Source organism: Loxodonta africana, chromosome 24 (assembly GCF_030014295.1).
Source record: "Loxodonta africana isolate mLoxAfr1 chromosome 24, mLoxAfr1.hap2, whole genome shotgun sequence".
Lineage (NCBI taxonomy): Eukaryota > Metazoa > Chordata > Mammalia > Proboscidea > Elephantidae > Loxodonta > Loxodonta africana.
In genome coordinates, this window is record NC_087365.1 from 33,936,976 (window position 1) to 33,957,972 (window position 20,997).

At 39.8% G+C, this 20,997-nt stretch overlaps 1 protein-coding gene across 2 annotated transcripts in view; it reads right to left on the bottom strand.

Moving 5' to 3' along the window:
- Positions 1–18,725, bottom strand: part of PIGU (phosphatidylinositol glycan anchor biosynthesis class U) — a 116,183-nt gene extending 97,458 nt beyond the window's left edge. The window contains exon 1 of one of the 2 annotated variants that reach the window (XM_023550163.2): positions 18,563–18,725. In XM_023550163.2, the coding sequence (XP_023405931.1) occupies positions 18,563–18,692 (130 nt within the window). In that variant the 5' untranslated portion in view covers positions 18,693–18,725. The remainder of the gene's footprint in view (positions 1–18,562) is intronic. The other variant, XM_003411669.4, reaches the window with a different exon arrangement.
- Positions 18,726–20,997: the final 2,272 nt, after the last annotated feature.

Here is a 20,997-nt window from a genome sequence, read left to right on the forward strand (position 1 = left end):
GCCCCTCTAGGACTGTAAGACAGAGCCTGTACCACACACTTGATGATGAGCTACCTGGAAACCTGAGCTGAATTCATACAAGAAAACTGAATGGATTCCTAGACCGATATACATGATAAAAGCTCTAGCCATCTGGGAACAGGACGTCAGAGCTCCAAACGTGAAAATAATCAAGCTAGCTCACTCAACCAAACCATAGGGGTATACCAAAAGAAAACAAAGCAAGAAGCTATGACACAGTAAGGAAGGATAAACTAATACAATAACTTACAGATGGCTCAGAGACAACAGTCAATATCAAGTCACATAAAGAAACACACCATGATCACCTCAACAGACTCTGAAACAAAGAATCCAGGGATCTTCTAGATGAAAGTGCATTCCTGGAATTACCAGATGCAGAATACAAAAGTTTAATATGCAGAACCCTTCAAGACATCAGGAAAGAAATGAGACAATATGCAGAACAAGCCAAGGAACACACAGATAAAGCAATTAAAGAAATTAGAAAGGTATTCAGGAACATAATAAAAAGTTTAATAAGCTAGAAAAATCCATAGAAAGGCAGCAATCAGAAATTCAGACGGTTTAACAATGAAATTAAAGAAGTATACAACTCAATACAAAGTCAGAGGAGCAGAATTGAGCAAGTAGAAGCTAGAATTTCAGAACCCGAAGAAAAATCACTTGGCACTAACATACGTGAAGAAAAATCAGATAAAAGAATTTAAAAAAATGAAGAAACCTTTAGAATCATGTGGGACTCTATCAAGAAAAATAACCTACAAGTTATTGGAGAACCAGAACAGGCAGCGATAACAAAAAATAGAGAAAATTGTTGAAGATTTATTGGCAGAAAACTTCCCGGGTATCATGAAAGATGAGAAGATATCTATCCAAGATGCTCATCAAACTCCACATAAGGTAGATGTTAAAAGAAAGTCACCAAGACATATTATAATCAAACTTGCCAAAACCAAAGATAAAGAGAGAATTAAAACAGCAGTGAGAGATAAATGAAAAGTCACCTACAAAGGACAGCCAATAAGAATAAGCTCGGACTACTTGGCAGAAACCATGCAGGCAAGAAGGCAATGGAATGACATATTTAAAAAATTGAAGGAAAAAAACTGCCTGCCAAGAATCATATATCCAGCAAAACTGTCTCTTAAATATGAAGGTGAAATTAAGACAGTCCCAGATAAACACAAGTTTACGGAACTTGTAAAAACCAAACCAAAACTACAAGAAATACTTAAGGGAGTTCTTTAGTGAGAAAAACAATAATATCAGGTATCAACACAAGACTACAACACTGGGCAGAGCAACTAGAAGTCAACCCAGACAGGGAAATCCAAAAAAACAAAGCAAGATTATTGAAGGAAAAAAAAAAAAAAAGCTCATAACAGAGTAATACCGATGTTATTATATAAAAGAAGACAACGATAGAATAATAAAGAGGGACTAAGAAATGTAATCATACACCTTCCGTACGGAGAGGAAGATAATAGCAACACGAAGAAATAAAAGTTAGGTTTAAATTTAGAAAATAGGAGTAAATAATAAGGTAACCACAAAGGAGACAAACTATCCTACTCATCAAAATAAAATACAAGAAAAAAATAGAGACTCAGCAGAAATAAAATCAACAACAACAAATATAAGGAAAGGACAATATATAAAGATAATCCACTCAGCACATAAACTTAACTGGGAAAAAAAAACTGTCAACAACACACAAAAAAGGACATCAAAATGATAGAACTAAATTCATTCCTATCCATAATTACCCTGAATGTAACTGGACTAAACGTACCAATAAAGAGACAAAGAGTGGCAGAATGGATTAAAAAACAAGATCCGTCTACATGCTGCCTACAAGAAACACACCTTAGACATAGAGATACAAACTAAAACTCAAAGGATGGAAAAAATTGTATCAAGCAAACAACAATCAAAAAAGAGCAGGAGTGGCAATATTAATTTCTGACAAAATAGACTTTAAAGTTAAATCCATCAGAAAGGATGAGGAAAGACACTACATAATGATTAAACGGACAATACACCAAGAAGATATAACCCTATTAAATATTTACACACCCAATGATAGGACTGCAAGATACATAAAACAAACTCTATCAGCATTGAAAAGTGAGATAGACAGCTCCACAATAATAATAGGAGACTTCAACACACCACTTTCGGTGAAGGACAGGACATCCAGAAAGAAGCTCAATAAAGACACAGAAGATCTAAATGCCACAATCAACCAACATGACCTCATAGACATATACAGAACACTCCACTCAACAGCAACCAAGTATACTTTCTTTTCTACTGTACACGGAACATTCTCTAGAATAGACCACATATTAGGTCATAGAGCAAGCCTTAGCAGGATCCAAAACACTGAAATATTACAAAGCATTTTCTCTGACCATAAGGCCATAAAAGTGGAAATCAATGACAGGAAAAGCAGGGAAAAGAAATCAAACACTTGGAAACTGAACAATACCCTGCTCAAAAAAGACTGGATTATAGAAGACATTAAGGATGGAATAAAGAAATTCAGAGAATCCAATGAGAATGAAAACACTTCCTATCAGAACCTTTGGGACACAGCAAAAGCAGTGCTCAGAGGCCAATTTATATCAATAAGTGCACACATCCAAAAAGAAGAAAGAGCCAAAATCAAAGAATTATCCCTACAAACCGAACAAATAGAAAGAGAGGAACAAAAGAAACCCACAGGCACCGGAAGAAAACAAATAATAAAAATTAGAGCTGAACTAAATCAAATAGAAAACAGAAAAACAATTGAAAGAATTAACAAGACCAAAAGCTGGTTTTTTTGAAAAACTCAACAAAATTGATAAATGATTGGCCAAACTGACAAAAGAAAAACAGGAGAGGAAGCAAATACCCCGAATAAGAAATGAGATGGACGATATTACAACAGACCCAACTGAAATTAAAAGAATCATATCAGATAACTATGAAAAATTGTACTCTAACAAATTTGAAAACCTAGAAGAAATGGACGAATACCTAGAAACACACTACCTACCTAAACTAACACAAACAGAGGTAGAACAACTAAATAAGCCCATAACAAAAGAAGAGATTGAAAAGGTAATCAAAAAACTCCCAACAAAAAAAAGCCCTGGTTCAGATGGCTTCACTGCAGAGTTCTACCAAACTTTCAGAGAAGAGCTAATACCACTACTACTAAAGGTATTTCAGAGAATAAAAAGGGACAGAATACTACCAAATTCATTCTATGAAGCCACCATATCCCTGATACCAAAACCAGGTAAAGACACCAGGTGAAAAGAAAATTATAGACCTATATCCCTCATGAACGTAGATGCAAAAATCCTCAACAAAATTCTTGCCAATAGAATTCAACAACATTCAAAAAAATAACTCACCATGACCAAGTTGGATTCATACCAGTCATGCAGGGATGGTTCAACAGTAGGAAACAATTAATGTAATCCACCACATAAATAGAACAAAAGACAAGAATCACATGATCTTATCAATTTATGCAGAAAAGGCATCTGACAAAGTTCAACACCCATTCATGATAAAAACTCTCAGCAAAATAGGAATAGAAGGGAAATTCCTCAACATAATAAAGGGCATTTATACAAAACCAACAGCCAACATCATCCTAAATGGAGAGAGCCTGAAAACATTCCCACTGAGATCGGGAACCAGACAAGGATGCCCTTTATCACCACTCTTATTCAATATTGTGTTGGAGGTCCTAGCCAGAGCAATTCGGCTAGATAAAGAAATAAAGGGCATCCAGATTGGCAAGAAACAGTAAAAGTATCTCTATTTACAGATGACATGATCTTATATACAGAAAACCCTAAGGAATCCTCAAGAAAACGACTGAAACGACTGAAACTAATAGAAGAGTTCAGCAAAGTATCAGGGTACAAGATAAACATATAAAAATCAATTGGATTCCTCTACACCAACAAAAAGAACATCGAAGAGGAAATCACCAAATCAATGCCATTTACAGTAGCCCCCAAGAAGATGAAATACTTAGGAATAAATCTTACCAGAGACATAAAAGACCTATACAAAGAAAACTACAAGACACTACTACAAGAAACCAAAAAAGACCCACATAGGTGGAAACACATCCTTGCTTATGGATAGGAAGACTTAACATTGTTAAAATGTCTATTCTACCGAAAGCGATCTATACATTTAATGCAATTCCAATCCAAATCCCAACAACTTCTTTAATGAGATGGAGAAACAAATCACCAACTTCATATGGAAGAGAAAGAGGCCCCAGATAAATGAGGCACTGCTGAAAAAGAAGAACAAAGTGGGAGGCCTTACTTTACCTGATTTTAGAACCTATTATACTGCCGCAGTAGTCAAAACAGCCCGGTACGGGTACAACAACAGATACATAGGTCAATGGAACAGAACTGAGAATCCAGACATAAATCCATCCACATATGAGCAGCTGATATTTGACAAAGGCTCCAAAACAGTTAAATGGGGGAAAGACAGTCTTTTTAACAAATGTGCTGGCATAAATGGATATCCATCTACAAAAAAATGAAACAAGAGCCATACCTCACTCCATGTACAAAAACAAGCTCAAAATGGATCAAAGACCTAAATATAAAATCTAAAACAATAAAGATCATGGAAGAAAAAATAGGGACAATGTTAGGAGCCCTAATACATGGCATAAACAGTACACAAAACATTATAAAGAATGTAGAAGAAAAACTAGATAACTGGGAGCTCCTAAAAATCCAACACCTAGGCTCATCCAAAGACCTCACCAAAAGAGTAAAAAGACTACCTACAGGCTAGGAAAAAGTTTTTAGCTATGACATTTCCGATCAGCATCTGATCTCTAAAATCTACGTGACACTGCAAAAACTCAACTACAAAAAAACAAATAACCCTATTAAAAAATGGGCAAAAGATATGAAGACACTTCACTAAAGAAGACATTCAGGTAGCTAACAGATACAGGAGGAAATGTTCACAGTCATTAGCCATTAGAGAAATGCAGATCAAAACTACAATGAAATTTCATCTCACTCCGACAAGGCTGGCATTAATCCAAAAAACACAAAATAATAAATGTTGGAGAGGCTGTGGAGAGATTGGAACACTTAGACACTGCTGGTGGGAATGTCAAATGGTACAACCACTTTGGGAATCGATTTGGCGCTTCCTTAAAAAGCTAGAACTACCATACAATCCAGCAATCCTACTCCTTGGAATATATCCTAGAGAAATAAGAGCCTTTATGTGAACAGATATATGCACACCCATGTTTATTGCAGCACTGTTTACAATAGCAAAAACATGGAAGCAACCAAGGTGCCCATCAATGGATGAATGGATAAATAAATTATGATATATTCACACAATGAAATACTACATATCGATAAAGAACAGTGAGGAATCTGTGAAACATTTCATAACATGGAGGAGACCGGAAGGCATTATGCTGAGTGAAATTAGTCAGTTGCAAAAGGACAAATATTGTATAAGACCACTATTGTAAGAACTTGAGAAATAGTTTAAACTGAGAAGAAAACATTCTTTTGTAGTTACAAGAGGAAGGAGGGAGGGACGGTGGGAGAGGGGTATTCACTAATTAGTTGGTAGATAAGAACTACTTTAGGTGAAGGGAAAGACAACACACAATACAGGGGAGGTCAGCACAACTGGACTAAACCAAAAGCAAAGAAGTTTCCCGAATAAACTGAATGCTTCGAAGGCCAGTGTAGCAGGTTTGGGAACCATGATTTCAGGGATATCTAAGTCAATTGGCATAATAAAATCTATTAAGAAAACATTTTGCATCCCACTTTGAAGAGTGGAGTCTGGGGTCTTAAACACTAGCAAGTAGCCATCTAAGATGCATCAATTGGTCTCAGCCCACTTGGATCAAAGAAGAATGAAGAACACCAAGCTCACAAGGTAATTATGAACCCAAGAGACAGAAAGGGCCACATGAACCAGAGACTGCATCATCCTGAGACCAGAAGAACTGGATGGTGCCCAGCCACAACTGATGACTGCCCTGACAGGGAACATAACAGAACCCATGGGGGAGCAGGAGAGCAGTGGGAGGCAGACCCCAAATTCTCATAAAAAGACCAGACTTAATGGCCTGACTGAGACTAGAAGGACCCCCGTGGTCAATGCCCCCAGACCTTCTGTTGGCCCAGGACAGGAACCATTCCCAAAGCCAACTCTTCAGGCATGAATTGGACTGGAAAATGGGCTGCAGAGGGATGCTGGTGAGGAGTGAGCTTCTTAGATCAGGTGGACACTTGAGACTATGTTGGCATCTCCTGCCTGGAGGGGAGATGAGAGGGTAGAGGTGGATAGAAGCTGGCGAAATGGACACAAAAAGAGAGAGTGGAGGGAGAGAGCGGGCTGTCTCATTGAGGGAGAGTACTTGGTAGTATGTAACAAGGTATATGTAAGTTTTTGTGTGAGAGATTGGCTTGATTTGTAAACTTTCACTTAAAGCACAATAAAAATTATTAAAAAAAAAAAAAAAAACTTCCAACAAAAAAAAAACCCTGGCTCTGATGGCTTCATTGGAGAATTCTACCAAACTTTCAGAGAAGAGTTAACACCACTACTACTAAAGGTATTTCAGAGCACATAAAAGGATGGAATACTCCCAAACTCATTCTATGAAGCCAGTATAACCCTGAAACCAAAACCAGGTAAAGACCCAACAACAAAAAGAAAATTACAGACCAATATCCCTGGTGAACATACATACAAAAATCTTCAACAAAATTCTAGCCAATAGAATTCAACAACATATCAAAAAAACAACTCAACATAACCAAGTGGGATTCATACCAGGTATACAGAGATGGTTCAACATTAGAAAAACAATCAATATAATCCATCACATAAATAAAACAAAAGACAAAAACCACACGATCTTATCAATTGATGCAGAAAAGGCATTTGACAAAGTCCAATACCCATTCATGATAAAAACTCTCAGCAAATAGGAACAGAAAGGAAATTCCTCAGTGTAATAAAGGGCATTTATACAAAGCCAACAGCCAACATCATCCTAAACGGAGAACGTCTAAAAGCACTCCCCTTGAGAACGGGAGCCAGACAAGGATGCCCTTCATCACCACTCTTACTCAACACTGTGCTGGAGGTCCTAGCCAGAGCAATTAGGCTAGAAAGAAATAAAGGGCATCCAAATTGGTAAGGAAGAAGTAAAAATATTCATATTTGTAGATGATATGATCCTGTACACAGAAAATCCTAAAAAATCCACAAGAAAACTACTGGAATTAACAGAAGATTTCAACAAAGTATCAGCATACAAGATAAACATACAAAAATCAGTTGGATTTCTTTACACCAATGAAGAGAACCTCGGACAGGAAATCGCCAAATCAATACAATTTACAGTAGCCACCAAGAAGACAAACACTTAGGAATAAATCAGTAAAAGACCTACACGAAGAAAACTACAAGACACTACTGCGAGAAACCAAAAGAAACTTACGTACGTGGAAAAACATATCTTGCTCATGAATAGGAAGTTTCAACATTTTGAAAATGTCAATTCTACCCAAAGCAATCTACAGATATAATGCAATTCTGATCCAAATTCCAAAAATTTTTTTAATGAGACAGAGAAACTAATCACCAACTTCATATGGAAAGGGAAGAGGCCCCAGATAAGTAAAGCATTACTGAAGAACAAAGTGAAAGGCTTCACACTACCTGATTTTGGAATCTATTATACCGTCACAGTAGTCAGAACAGCCTGGTCTAGTACAACAACAGACACATAGACTAATGGCAGAGAATTGAGAATCCCGATGTAAATTCCTCCAGCTATGAGCAGCTGATATTTGACAAAGTCCCAAAGTCCATTAAATGGGGAAAAAACAGTATTTTTAACTAATGATGCTGGCGTAACTGGATATCCATCTGCAAAAGAATGAAACAAGACCCATACCTCACATTGTGTATAAAAACAAACTCAAAATGGATCAAAGACCTAAACATAAAATCTAAAACGATCATGGAAGAAAAAATAGGGACAACACCAGGAGCCCTAATACATGGCATAAACAGTATACAAAACATTACTAACAATGCACAAACACCAGAAGAGAAACTAGACGGAGCTCCTAAAAATCAAACACTTATGCTCATCCAAAGACTTCACCAAAAGAGTGAAAAGACAACCCACAGACTGGGAAAAAATTCTTGGCTAAGACACATCTGATCAGTGTCTAATCTCTAAAATCTACAAGATACTGCAAAGCCTCAACAATAAAAAGTCAAATAACCCAATTAAAAAATGGGCAAAGGAATCTCCTGTCTAGAGGGGAGATGGGACGGTAGAGGGGGTTAGAAACTGGCAAAATGGTCCCGAAAGGAGAGACTGGAAGGAGGGAGCGGGCTGACTCATTAGGGGGAGAGTAAGTGGGTGTATGTAGTAAGGTGTATATAAGTTTATATGTGAGAGACTGACCTGATTTGTAAACTTTCACTTAAAGCACAATAAAAATTATTTTTTAAAAAATGGGCAAAGGATATGAACAGACACTTCAACAAAGAAGGCATTCAGGTGCCTAACAGATTACATGAGGAAATGCTCACGATTATTAGCCATTAGAGAAATGCAAATCAAAACTACAATGAGATACCATCTCACCTCAACGAGGCTGGCATTAATCCAAAAAACACAAAATAATAAACGCTGGAGAAGTTGTGGAGAGACTGGAACATTTATACACTGCTGGTGGGAATGTAAAATTGTACAACCACTACGGAAATCAATTTGGTGCTTTCTCACAAAGCTAGAAATACAAGTATCACACAATCCAGCAACCCCACTCCTTGGAATATATCCTACAGAAATAAGAGCAATCACACGAATAGATATATGCACACCCATGTTCACTGCAGCACTGTTCACAAGAGAAAAAAGGTGGAAACAACCATAATGCCCATCAACGGATGAATGGATAAACAAATTATGGTATATTCACACAATGGAATACTACACAATGATAAATAACAGCGATGAATCCGCGAAGCATCTCTTAACATGGATGAATCTGGAAGGTACCATGTTGAGTGAAATTAGTCAGTCGCAAAAGGACAAATATTCTACGAGACCACTGTTATAAGAACTCAAGAAAAGGTTTAAGCACAGAAGAAAACATTCTTTGATGGTTACAAGGGTGGGGAGGGAGGGAAAGGGGTATTCACTAAAATTATCTTAGGCGAAGGGAAGGACAACACACAATACAGGGAATGTCACCACAACTGGACTGAACGAAAAGTTAAGAAGTTTCCTGAATATAACCAAATACTTCGAGGGACACTGTAGTGGGGGGGGGGGCGGTGTCTTGGGACCATGGTTTCAGGGGACATCTAGGTCTACTGGCATAAGAAAGTTTTTTAAGAAAATGTTCTGCATCCCACCTAGATAAGCAGCGTCTGGGGTCTTAAAAGCTACTGAGTGGCCATCTAAGATACATCAATTGGTCCCAATCCACCTGGAGCAAGGGAGAATGGAGAACACCAAAGACACGAGGAAAATATGAGCCCAAGAGACAAAAAAGGCCATATAAACTAGGGATTCCATTAGCCTGAGACCAGAACTAGATGGCGCCCGGATAGCACCAATGACCGCAGTGACAGGGAACACAACAGAGAGTCCCTGATGGAACAGGAGAAAAGTGGGGTGCAGAACTCCAATTCACATAGAAAGTCCAGACTTAATGGTCTGACTGAGACTGAAGAAACCTCAGAAGGCAAGGCCCCCGGACTCTCTGCTAACCCAGAACTAAAATCATTCCCAAAGCCAACTCTTCAGACAAAGATTAGAGTGGACTATAAGATATAAAGTGATACTTGTGAAGAACGTGCTTCTTAGTCCAAGTAGATACATGAGACTAAATGGGCAGCTCCTGTCCGGAGGTAAGATGAGAAGGCAGAAAGGGACAGGAGCTGGTTGAATGGACACGGGAAATCTGGGGTGGAAAGGAGTGTGCTGACATATTACAGGGATAGCAGCTGGGGGTCACACAACGTGTGTATAAAATTTGTATGAGAAACTAACTTCAGCTGTAAACTTTCACTTAAAGCACAATAAAAAAAAAATGCTTAAAAAAAAAGTTAACTCAAATTCCTAAAAAAAAGCCAGACATACTGAATCAGTAGAAACTAAAGGACTTTCCAAGACTATTGCCTTGGGTACCCTTTAAACTTGGAACTCAAACCACTCCTACAGGTCACCACCAGCCAAAAGACAGAGGATCTCATAAAATAAACAATATCTATCACCTGTGAGTACTGTGCTCCTCTAAACAATCATCTAAATAAAGCCTAAGAGTCAACATTTACTCTAGACCAAAGATGAGAAGGTAAGGGGAGGACAAGGAAGCTAGATTAATGGAAACAGAACAATCAGAATGGAAATAAGAATGCTGACACACTATGAAGACTCTAACCAATGTCACTGAATAATACGTACAGCAATTGTTAAATGAGAACCTAACCTGCATGTAAATTTTCTCCAAAATAACAGTATTTTTTTTAATTAAAAAAAAAAGAAGGAATTAGGAAAATAGAAAAATCACCATTAGAAGACCACAGTAATAATTACCACAGGCAAGATCAATTTATAAAGGCAAAAATTAGTCAGCAAAAGTTTAAGGCGAAACAGGATATTTGCAGGGTCCCAAAGTATATCTTCCAAAATGTTTATTAATTACAAAGGGAAAACAGTAACTTTACAGTGGAGAAACCTGGCAGACACCATCTTAACCAAGGGATTAAGGTTAACATCACCAGAAATAAAACATTTCAATATCATGTGCCCCCTAACATAACGCACTCAGATGGGCACATCATCTCAGTGGTATTTCTTGCCCACATCCGTTACCTTCATCTAACCAAGACAAAACATCAGACAAAACCAAATTCAGGAACAGTCTACAAAAATATCTGACCAGCACTCTTCAAAACTGCCAAAGTCATAAAAGGCAAGGAAAGGCTGTGGAATTGTCACAAATCAGAGAAGACTAAGGAGACATGACAGCTTAATGCAATATGGGATCCTGAATAGAGTCCTAGAGCAGAAAAAGGACAATTGTGGAAAAACTGGTAAAATCTGAATAACAACTACAGTTTAATTAATAGTACTGCATCAATGGTATTCTTTCAGTTTTGATCATTTTACTATATAGGCATACTGTGGAGGTGCTGTAGGCTCAATTCCAGACCACTGCAATAAAGCAAATACAGCAATAAAGCGAGTCCTGTCAATTTTTTGGTTTCCCGATGCATATAAAAATTATGTTTACAGTATACTGTAGACTATTCAGTGTGCAATAGCACTATTCCTAAAAAAAATTAAAAATACACATAACTAAAAAATACTTTATTGGTAAAAACTGCTAGCCATCATCTGAGCCTTCAGTGAGTTGCAATGTTTTTCCTAGTGGAAGGTCTTCCTCGATGTCAATAGCTGCTGACTGATCAGGGTGGTTGCTGCTGAAGGTCGGGGTGGCTGTGGCAATTTCTTAAAATAAGACAATGAAGTTTGCCACATCGATCGACTCTTCCTTTCACAAAAGATTTCTCTGTAGCACATGATGCCATTTGATAGCATTTTACCCACAGAACTTCTTTTAAATTGGAGTCAATGCTCTCAAACCCTGCCACTGATTTATCAACTAAGCTTACGTAATATTCTAAATTGTTTGTTGTCATTTCAACAATGTTCACAACATCTTCACCAGGAGTAGATTCTATCTCAAGGAACCACTTTCCTTGCTCAACCATAAGAAGCAACTCCTCGTCCATTAAAGTTTTATCATGAGATGGCAGCAATTTAGTCATATCTTCAGGCTTCACTTCTAATTCTAGTTCTCTTGCTGTTGCCACCACATCTGCAGTCACTTCCTCCACTGAAGTCTTGAACCACTAAAAGTCATCCACAAGGACTGGAATCAACTTCTTCCAAGCTCCTGTCAATGTTGCTATTTTGACCTCCTCCCATGAATCACCAATGTTCTTAACGGCATCTAGAATGGTGAATCCTTTTCAGAAGGTTTTCAATTTACTTTGCCCAGATTCATTGGAGGAACACTATTTATGGTGGCTATTTTTTTTTATAGCCTTACAAAGTGTATTTCTTAAATAATAAGACCTGAAAGTCAAAATTACTCCTTGATTCATGGGCTGCAGAATGGATGTGGCATTAGCAGGCATGAAAACAACATTAATTTCCTTCTATTAACTCCATCAGAGTTCCTGGGTGACCAGGTGCATTGTAAAAGTGCAGTAATGTTTTGAAAGGAATCTTTTTTCTGAGCCGTCGGTCTCAACGGTGGGCTTAAAATATTCAGTAAACCATGTCATAAACAGATGTGCTGTCATCCAGGCTTTGTTGTTCCGGTTTACAGAGCACAAGCAGAGTAGATTCAGCATAATTTTTAAGGGCCCTGGGATTTTCCAAATGGTAAATGAACACTGGTTTCAACCTGAAGTCATCAGCTGCATTAGCCCCTAACTAGTCAGCTTGTTCCTGAAGCTCTGAAGGAAGGCACTGACTTCTCCCTAGCTGGGGAGTCCTAGAGGGCATCTTTCTCCTACCTACGGGTGTTCTGTCTGCAGTGAACATCTGTGGTTTAGTGCAGCCACCTCCGTCAATCATTTCAGTCAGATCTTCTAGATAACTTGTCGCAACTTCTACATGACCACTTGCTGCTTCACCTTGTGCTTTTAGGTTTTGGAGACGGCTCCTTCCCTTAAAGCTCATGAACCAACCTCTGCCAGCTTCAGATTTTGCTTCTGCTGCTTCCTCATCTCTCTCATCCTTCACAGAACTGAAGAGAGTTAGGGCCTTGCTCTGGATTAGGCTTTGGCTTCAGGGAATGTTGTGGCTGGTTTGATCTTCCATCCAGCCCACTAAAACTTTCTCCCTATCAGCATTAAGTCTGTTTCCCTTTCTTACCATTGGTGTGTTCACTGGAGTAGAACTTTTCATTTCGTGCAGGAACTTTTCGTTTGCGTTCACAACTTGGCTAACTGTATGACACAAGAGGCCTAGCTTTTGGCCTATCTTGGCTTTTGGCATGCCTTCCTCACTAAGCTCAATCATTTCTAGCTTCTGATTTTAAAGTAAGACACGCCATTCTTCCTTTCACCTGAACACTTAGAGGCCACTGTGGGGTTATTAACTGGCGTAGTTTCAATATTGTTGTGTTTCAGCGAATAGGAAAGACTGAGGAGAGGGAGAGAGACAGGCAAACGGCCAGTTGGTGGAACAGTCAGAACACACACATTTATCAATTAAGTTCACCATCTCACATGGTCATGGTTCGTGGCGCCCCAAAACAATTACAATAGTAACATCAAAGATCACTGATCACAGATCACCATAACAGGTGTAATAATAATGTTTGAAATATTGTGAGAATTACCAAAATATGACAGAGACATGAAGTAACCACATGCTATTGGAAAAATGGCACCGATTGACTTGCTCAACGCAGGATTCCCATAAACCTTCAATTTGTAAAACATGCAATATCTTAAAAAAAAAAAACACAATATCTGTGAAGAGCAATAAAAGGAGGTATGCCTGTAGTTATTTGCACAGCATAAGGACTGAGTAAGTATGGTGAAAGGATACAACCCTTACGTACAGCTTTTCTGACTTTAAACCATGCAGTATCCCCTTGTTCTGTTGGAACTGCCTCTTGGTCTATGTACAGCTTCCTCGTGGCACAGTTAAGTGTTCTGGAATTCCCATTCTTCGCAATATTATCCATAATTTGTTATGATCCACAGAATCGAATACCTTTGCATAGTCAATAAAATATCGGTAAACATCTTTCTGGTATTCTCTGCTTTCAACCAAGATCCATCTGACATTAGAAATGATATTCCTCATTCCACAACCTCTTGTTAATCTAGCTTGAACTTCTGGCAGTTCGCTATTGATGTACTGCTGCAGCTGCTTTTGGATGATCTTCGGCAAAATTTTACTTATGTGTGATATCAATAATAAAAAAAAATAGTGATCAATAATTTCCCCGTTCTGTTTAATCACCTTTGGACTGGACACAAATATGAATCTCTTCCAGTCGACTGGAGTCTTAGTCATCTAGTGCTTCTATAACAGAAACACCACAAGTGGATGGCTTTAATAAAGAGAAATTTATTCTCTCACAGTCTAGTAGGCTACAAGTCCAAACTCAGGGAATCAGCTCCAGGGGAAGGCTTTCTGTCTCTGCCAGCTCTGGAGGAAAGTCTTTGTGATGCATCAGTCTCCCCTTGGTCTGGGAGCATCTCAGCACAGGAACCTCAGGTCCAAAGGACCCACTCTGCTCCCAGCACTGCTTTCATGGTAGTATAAAGTCCCTATGTCTCTCTGCTCACTTCTCTCTTTTAGATCTCAAAAGAGATTGGCTTAAGACACTATCTAATCTTGTAGATCTCATCAATATAACTGCCATTAATCCATCTCATTGCATCACAGTGATAGGATTTACAGCACATGGGGAAATCACATCAGATGACAAAATGGTAGACAATCATACAATACAGGAATCATGACCAAGCCAAGCTGACAGATATTTTGGGGGGACACAATTCAATCCATGACAGTTGGCCAGGAAGCTGTCTTCCAAGTTTCTTGGCATAGATGAATGAGTACCTCCAGCACTGCATCCATTTGTTGAAACATCTCAGCTGATATTCCGTCAATTCCTGGAGCCTTGTTTTTCATCATTTCCTTCAGTGCAGCTTCACTTCTTCCATCAGTACCATAGGTTCTTTTCATATGCTACCTCTTAAAGTGGCTGAACATCAACCAATTCTTTTTGATACAGTGACTCTGTGTATTCCTTCCAACTTCTTTTGATGCTTCTTGTGTTCAATGTTTTTCCCATAGGATCCTTCGCCATACTTAATCTGTATGCTGAACAAATAATCCAAGAAACTGGACTATATGAAAATCACAGCATCAGGATTGGAGGAAGACTCGTTAACAACCTAGGATATGCAGATGACACAACCTTGCTTGCTAAAAATGAAGAACACTTGAAGCACTTACTGATGAAAATCAAAACTACACCCTTCAGTACGGATTGCACCTCAACATAAAGAAAACAAAAATCCTCACAACTGGACCAACAAGCATCATCAGGATAAACAGAGAAAAGACTGGAGTTGTCAAGGATTTCATTTTACTTGGATCCACAACCAACGCCCGTGGAAGCAACAGTCAAGAATTCAAGTAACAGATTGCATTAGGTAAATCTGCTGAAAAAGAGCTCTTTTAAAGTTTAAAAAGCAAAGATATCACTTTGAGGAGTGAGGTACACCTGACCCAAGCCATTATATTTTCAATAGCACAATACGCATGTGAAAGCTGGACAACGAACAAGGAAGACCAATTGTGGTGTTGGTGAAGAATACTGAATATGCCATGGGCTGCCAGAAGAATGAATAAATCTGTCTTGAAAGGACAGCTAGAATGCTCTTTACAAGCAAGGATGGTGAGACTTGTCTCACAAGCTTTGGACATCATGCTTGGTAGACTGTCAGTGAAAAAGAGGAAGACCCTTAACAAGATGGATTGACACTGGGGCTGCAACAATGGGCTTAATATAACAATAACTGTCAGGATGACTGCAGGACCTGGCAGTGTTTCATTCAGTTATAAACAGCGTCACTATGAGTCAGAATCTACTTAATGGCACCTAACAACACGCCTGTAGTTATATAAGATGTTAACAATAAGGGAGGCTGAATGAAGGGTATATGGAATCTCTCTGCACTGTCTTCACAACTCTTCTGTAAGTCTAAAATTTCAAATAAAGTTAAAAACAAACAAAAAGCTACCAATGTGCAGGCAATACAGAAGACAGAGGAACTTATTGAACTATACCAAGAACAAACAGTCAGGAAAAGAACTCTACAGGTCAAACAGTCTTAGTTCTACAACAGAAAAATATTAAAGAAAAGAAAGGGATTGCCAGAAACCCTCAGAGATTAAGAGCTATAAAAGACATATAAAAACATTTTTATAAGGGGAAGACTAAACTATAGTGTTTAGGGTTGCTCATTTGGGTGATAAAACGTCTTTTTAAATGCAAAGACATCATTACTTAATAGTCAGGAGAATGGTTACCAGAGGGGAGGAAGAGGGCTCTGGCTGGGATGAGACATGTGGAAGAGGCTTCTGGAATGGGTAGCAAAGTTCTGATTCTTGACTTGGATGACAGATATAAAAATGTTCACCTTATTATAATTCACTGAGCAATATATTTGTTATGTGTGGTTTCCTGCCTCTGTATTTACTTTACAATAAAAAAATTTTTTGAAGTAGTGGTATCAAAAGCGATACCACTGCTGACCCTGACTCTCATTGGAGGTGTATTTCTAAATAAGCATCAATACCCTGAGCTCTATCCTGAACTCAAGAAGCTAAATACATACTAACTCCTAATCTTTGGGGTCAGAGGCTGAAGAAAGACCAAAATACAGCAGAAGGGTTCCACTATTATTACTGACAGACTTCTACACAAGATAGTATCAACTCCGGTGCAAGAGTCATGCGAAAAGCTTGCTAGCTCTTCACATAAGACATTATTAGCTACGTGACCTGGGGCAAGTGACTTAATCTCTCTGTACCCCAATTTTCTCATCTATAAAATGAGGCTAATAACAGTATCTAGGAGTCCCCAAGTGGCGCAAACAAAAACTTGGCGGTTTGAACTCACCCTGTAGCTCTATGGGAGAGAGACCGGGCAATCTGCTTCCATAAATATTACAGCCAAGAAAACCCTATGGGGCAGTTCTACTCTGTCACATGGGGTCACTATGAGTTGAAACCAACTCCGTATCACCCAACAACAACCGTACTCTTAACAGAGGCATGTACAACGCACTACGAGACCAGTGGGAGGAGGGCCTAATGCTGCCTTGGGTCCCCTGGTACCCAGAAGAAAGCAGAAACCAAGTGGCTTTATTTCAATAAATAATTATATACAAAGATATCAAGTCCAACCTCTTAGTATCTCACACATGAATTACTGGGAAACCTGGGCAAGTTGCTTAACTTCACTATATCTGTTTCCTCGACTGTAAAATGGAAAAAATAACAGCATCTATCTCACAGAATTACTGTGCAGATTAAATGAGAAAAGGCATGTAAAAGGCTTACCCATAAAACCATTGCCGTAGAGGCGATTCCGACTCATACTGACACTGTAGGACAGAGGAGAATTGCCCCATAGAGTTTCCGGGAGCACGTGGTGGATTCAAACGGCTGACATTTTGGTTAGCGGCCGTAGCACTTAACCACTACGCCCCCAGGGTTTCTGATAGTCCCTGATACATACTATTTTAAAAATTTTAGCTCTGATTATCCATAAAACACCCATTTATTATGCCATTTCGTATCCTAAAACATCTATGGGATAACGTCAAAGCTCTAGCATTTAATTTTTTCTTTTTTTTTTAAGGGCATAAGGGGACTTCTGGAGTGCTGGTAATGTTTTGTTTCTTGATCTGGGTGTATTCGGCTTATAAAAATTCATTGAGCTCTACACTTACTATATGTGCACTGTATGTACATTACACTTCAGTTAAATAAAAAACTTGTTTTGTTTTTAAATAAACTTTCAAATTCTGGCCCCAAGGTAAACAGATATTTCACGTCCTTGAACATTTTTTGATCCTGTTTATCTTCTGTGCCTGGAACTGCACCTCTGTCTAATCTACATCCTTCAAAAGGCATCTCAAATCCAGCATCTTTAGGAAGCTGGGAAAGAAAGAAATGGTTTATTCAGGGTCAGAAACGCTAAGGAAGGAACTGGGTGGACACAGGAAGTACACTTCTCTTCCATGATTATAACTACCTGCTTGTCTTTTCTCCTCCACCAGCCTGTGGCTTCTCCAGCCTAAAATGCATCTCATTGTAAGTGCTACTATAAAACAATGTTTGATGAAGAATTTAAATAAGAAGGAATAGTAGGAAAAATTTCACTGCAAGACCCACAGTGAGAAGCGGTAAACACACACTCATACACATTCTCCTTGCTTAGGCAAGCCTGGCCCCCTCACCCCCGCCCCCCCCCCGCCACGCACATCCCCTATTCCAGGGTAGGACTGCCCGCCATCCTGCACTAAATCCCAATCACCTCTCCAAATCCCACTCCACCCAGGACCACCGCCTCTAATCCGAAACCTTCCATGGACGACGTCCCTAGGCTTTGGCCCCTCAACGGGACACGCCCCCTCAGGTGGTCAGGCCCCAGAACGTTCGCCTCACAACCCCGCCCCACGCCCTCTCCTCTCAACGGCCCCGCCCTCAGCACCCAGCCCCACGCCCTCCCCAAGCACTCCAGAAGCGGGTCAGTTCCTTCAGAACAGCGCGCTCAAGGCCATTGCCCCTGCCTCCCATTCACGGAAGCCGGGACAGCGCAGGCGGGACCTGGCACCCTACCCGAGCCAGTGGCCTCACCTCTTTTCCAAGAGCTCAGTGGAGACACCACCTCCACCCGCTCGGAAATGAACTCGGCCAAGCTGCAGCGGAACAAGGCCGCCCGCACGGTCACAGCCACCACCAGCACCAGGGCCAAGGGAGCCGCCATGATAGCTGGGGCGGGCGCGCAGGCGGGGAGGGAAAGGCCAGGCGGAAGAGCCCCGTGGCCTGCGCGCCACTCCCTGTAGTTCTGCGATCCCGCGCGCGCCGCAGCTGCCGCCGGTACAACCCAACTTGGGTACTAACACCCCCAGGAGGCCTTGCGGCGAGGCTGGCCAGGACGACGGAAAGCGAGGCGGCTCAAGCTTGTTTCAAACCGTAGGGCGACGCCTTCCCCAAGAACAGGTGAAGCGCAAAACCGCGGCAGGTGGAGCTGTGTTGAAAGCAGTTTTCTTCCTGGGCTTATGAGCGAGTTTAAAAGCTAGTTCATTCTTAAGTGTATATTTTTTAAAGAGTATTAAATATTGATTCATTTAGTTATTCTACAGGTGTTTATTGAACGCCAGCTTTATGCTAGGCACTATATTGGGTTCTGAGGATACATTTTGGAGTAGTAGACAGACTTACTAGCTTTCTGACCTTGAACAAGTTGCTTAACTTTCTGTACGTCAGGTCTGGAAAATGCACTGGAGTTGGCTGGTACAGGCTCGCCTTAGACGATTGAGAAATGTTTAGAGATTTTGCTAAGCGGTTAAACACATTGTTAAAAATTAAAGAATGTAAGTTTACAGTTAATTCAATTAAAAACAAAGGCAAAAATACTAAAAACTCGTTACTTCCTCATTATTTTACCTGTTTTATAGTTTTATCTGTACTCTTGAGGTTATAACCGCTAAATCTATGGCAGAAATACTATATAATGGTATGCCGCTGTCCTCTTCTCAAATGGGAGTTCGGTTACCTCCGGTTGGTAGCTTGTAATTCGCCCTGGTGCCAGTGTTTATATAAATCAACAAACTACAAATCAGGGCATTTTGGTTTTGAGAACCAGTTGATAAGCATTAAACAGCATGCCACCTCACTAGTTAATGTATGGCAACTGCTTGTGGTAAGTGCTCACATGTTCTATATTAGTATTAAATAAAGGTACAAGGAAATTTGAGCTCTCTGAAGAAAATAAAACTGGTGCGTAATTAAAAATAAGTGTTGGCAAAGAGCAATGGTAACAGTTCCTGGAAGTGATCAGGGAAGGCTCTGGAAAGAGGTGGCATTTGAGCTGAGACCTGAAGGATTAAAAACTAATCAGAGTTTCCAGGAGGAGGAAATAGGTCCTGAGGCAGGAAACAGCAAGGTGTGCTTGAGGATCAGAAATGAAAAAGTATGGCCCAAGTGGGAGTGGCCAGGGAACAGAGTGGTAGAATGTGTGGGTGGTGAGGCAGGTACCTGTTGGCTTTGATTGGGAATTTGGTTTTTATCAAAGTGCAACCCATTGAGCCATTGAAGAATTTTAAACCAGAAAGTGATGTAATCAGATGTACATTTTTTAAAATTATTTTGTTGTAGTAAAATGTATTTTACAAAGCATTTGCCATTTCGACCATTTTTACATGTACAGTTAAGTGACAGTATGTTCACCGTGTTGAGCAACCGTCACTACTATCTGTTGATGATTTTTTTCATCACCCTTAACAGAAATTCAGCACCCTTTAAGCAATAACTCTCCAAATGTACATTTTTAAAAGATCACTGTATGTGCAGGCTATACTGGGTATTAGGGAATATTGCAGTGATAATATTGCACCACCACCATGGCCCCCCTTCTGCCTTTGTAGAGCTTGGAGAGTAGTAGAGGAGAAGAGTAATAGTAGAAGACAGTCAAAAAGAATAACACAAGTAAAAATAATATCACATACCCTGATGGGAGAAGGAAAAAAGGGAGCAGGATGCTAGGGGAGTGCAAAAATCAGCCCCAGGCTGATAGCTTGCTGAACCATTGGGAGGAGTAGATCACCTGGGAGAGGGTAAGGAGAAAATTAAGAAGGAATAGAGAGAGGTATTCTCGTCCACTGAGTGCAAAGCACTGTGCCATACTTTTTTTTTTAATTGTGATGAAAATATACATAGCAAAACATACACCAATCCTGAGTAGCATCTGTGGTCTTAAAAGCCTATGAGCGGCCACCTAGGATACTCCACTGGTCTCATCCCTTCGGGAGCAAGGAAGAATGAAGAAAACTGAAGACAAGAGGGAAAGATTAGTGCAAAGGACTAATGGACCATCTACCATGGCCTCCACCAGACTGAGTCCAGTACAACAAGATAGTGCCTGGCTACCAGCACTGACTGCTCTGACAGGGATCACAGTAGAGGTTCCTGGAGAAAAATGTAGAACAAAATTCTAACTCAAAAAGGAAGACCAGACTTGCTGGCCTGACAGATACTGGAGAAACCCTGAGAGTGTGTCCCCTGGACAC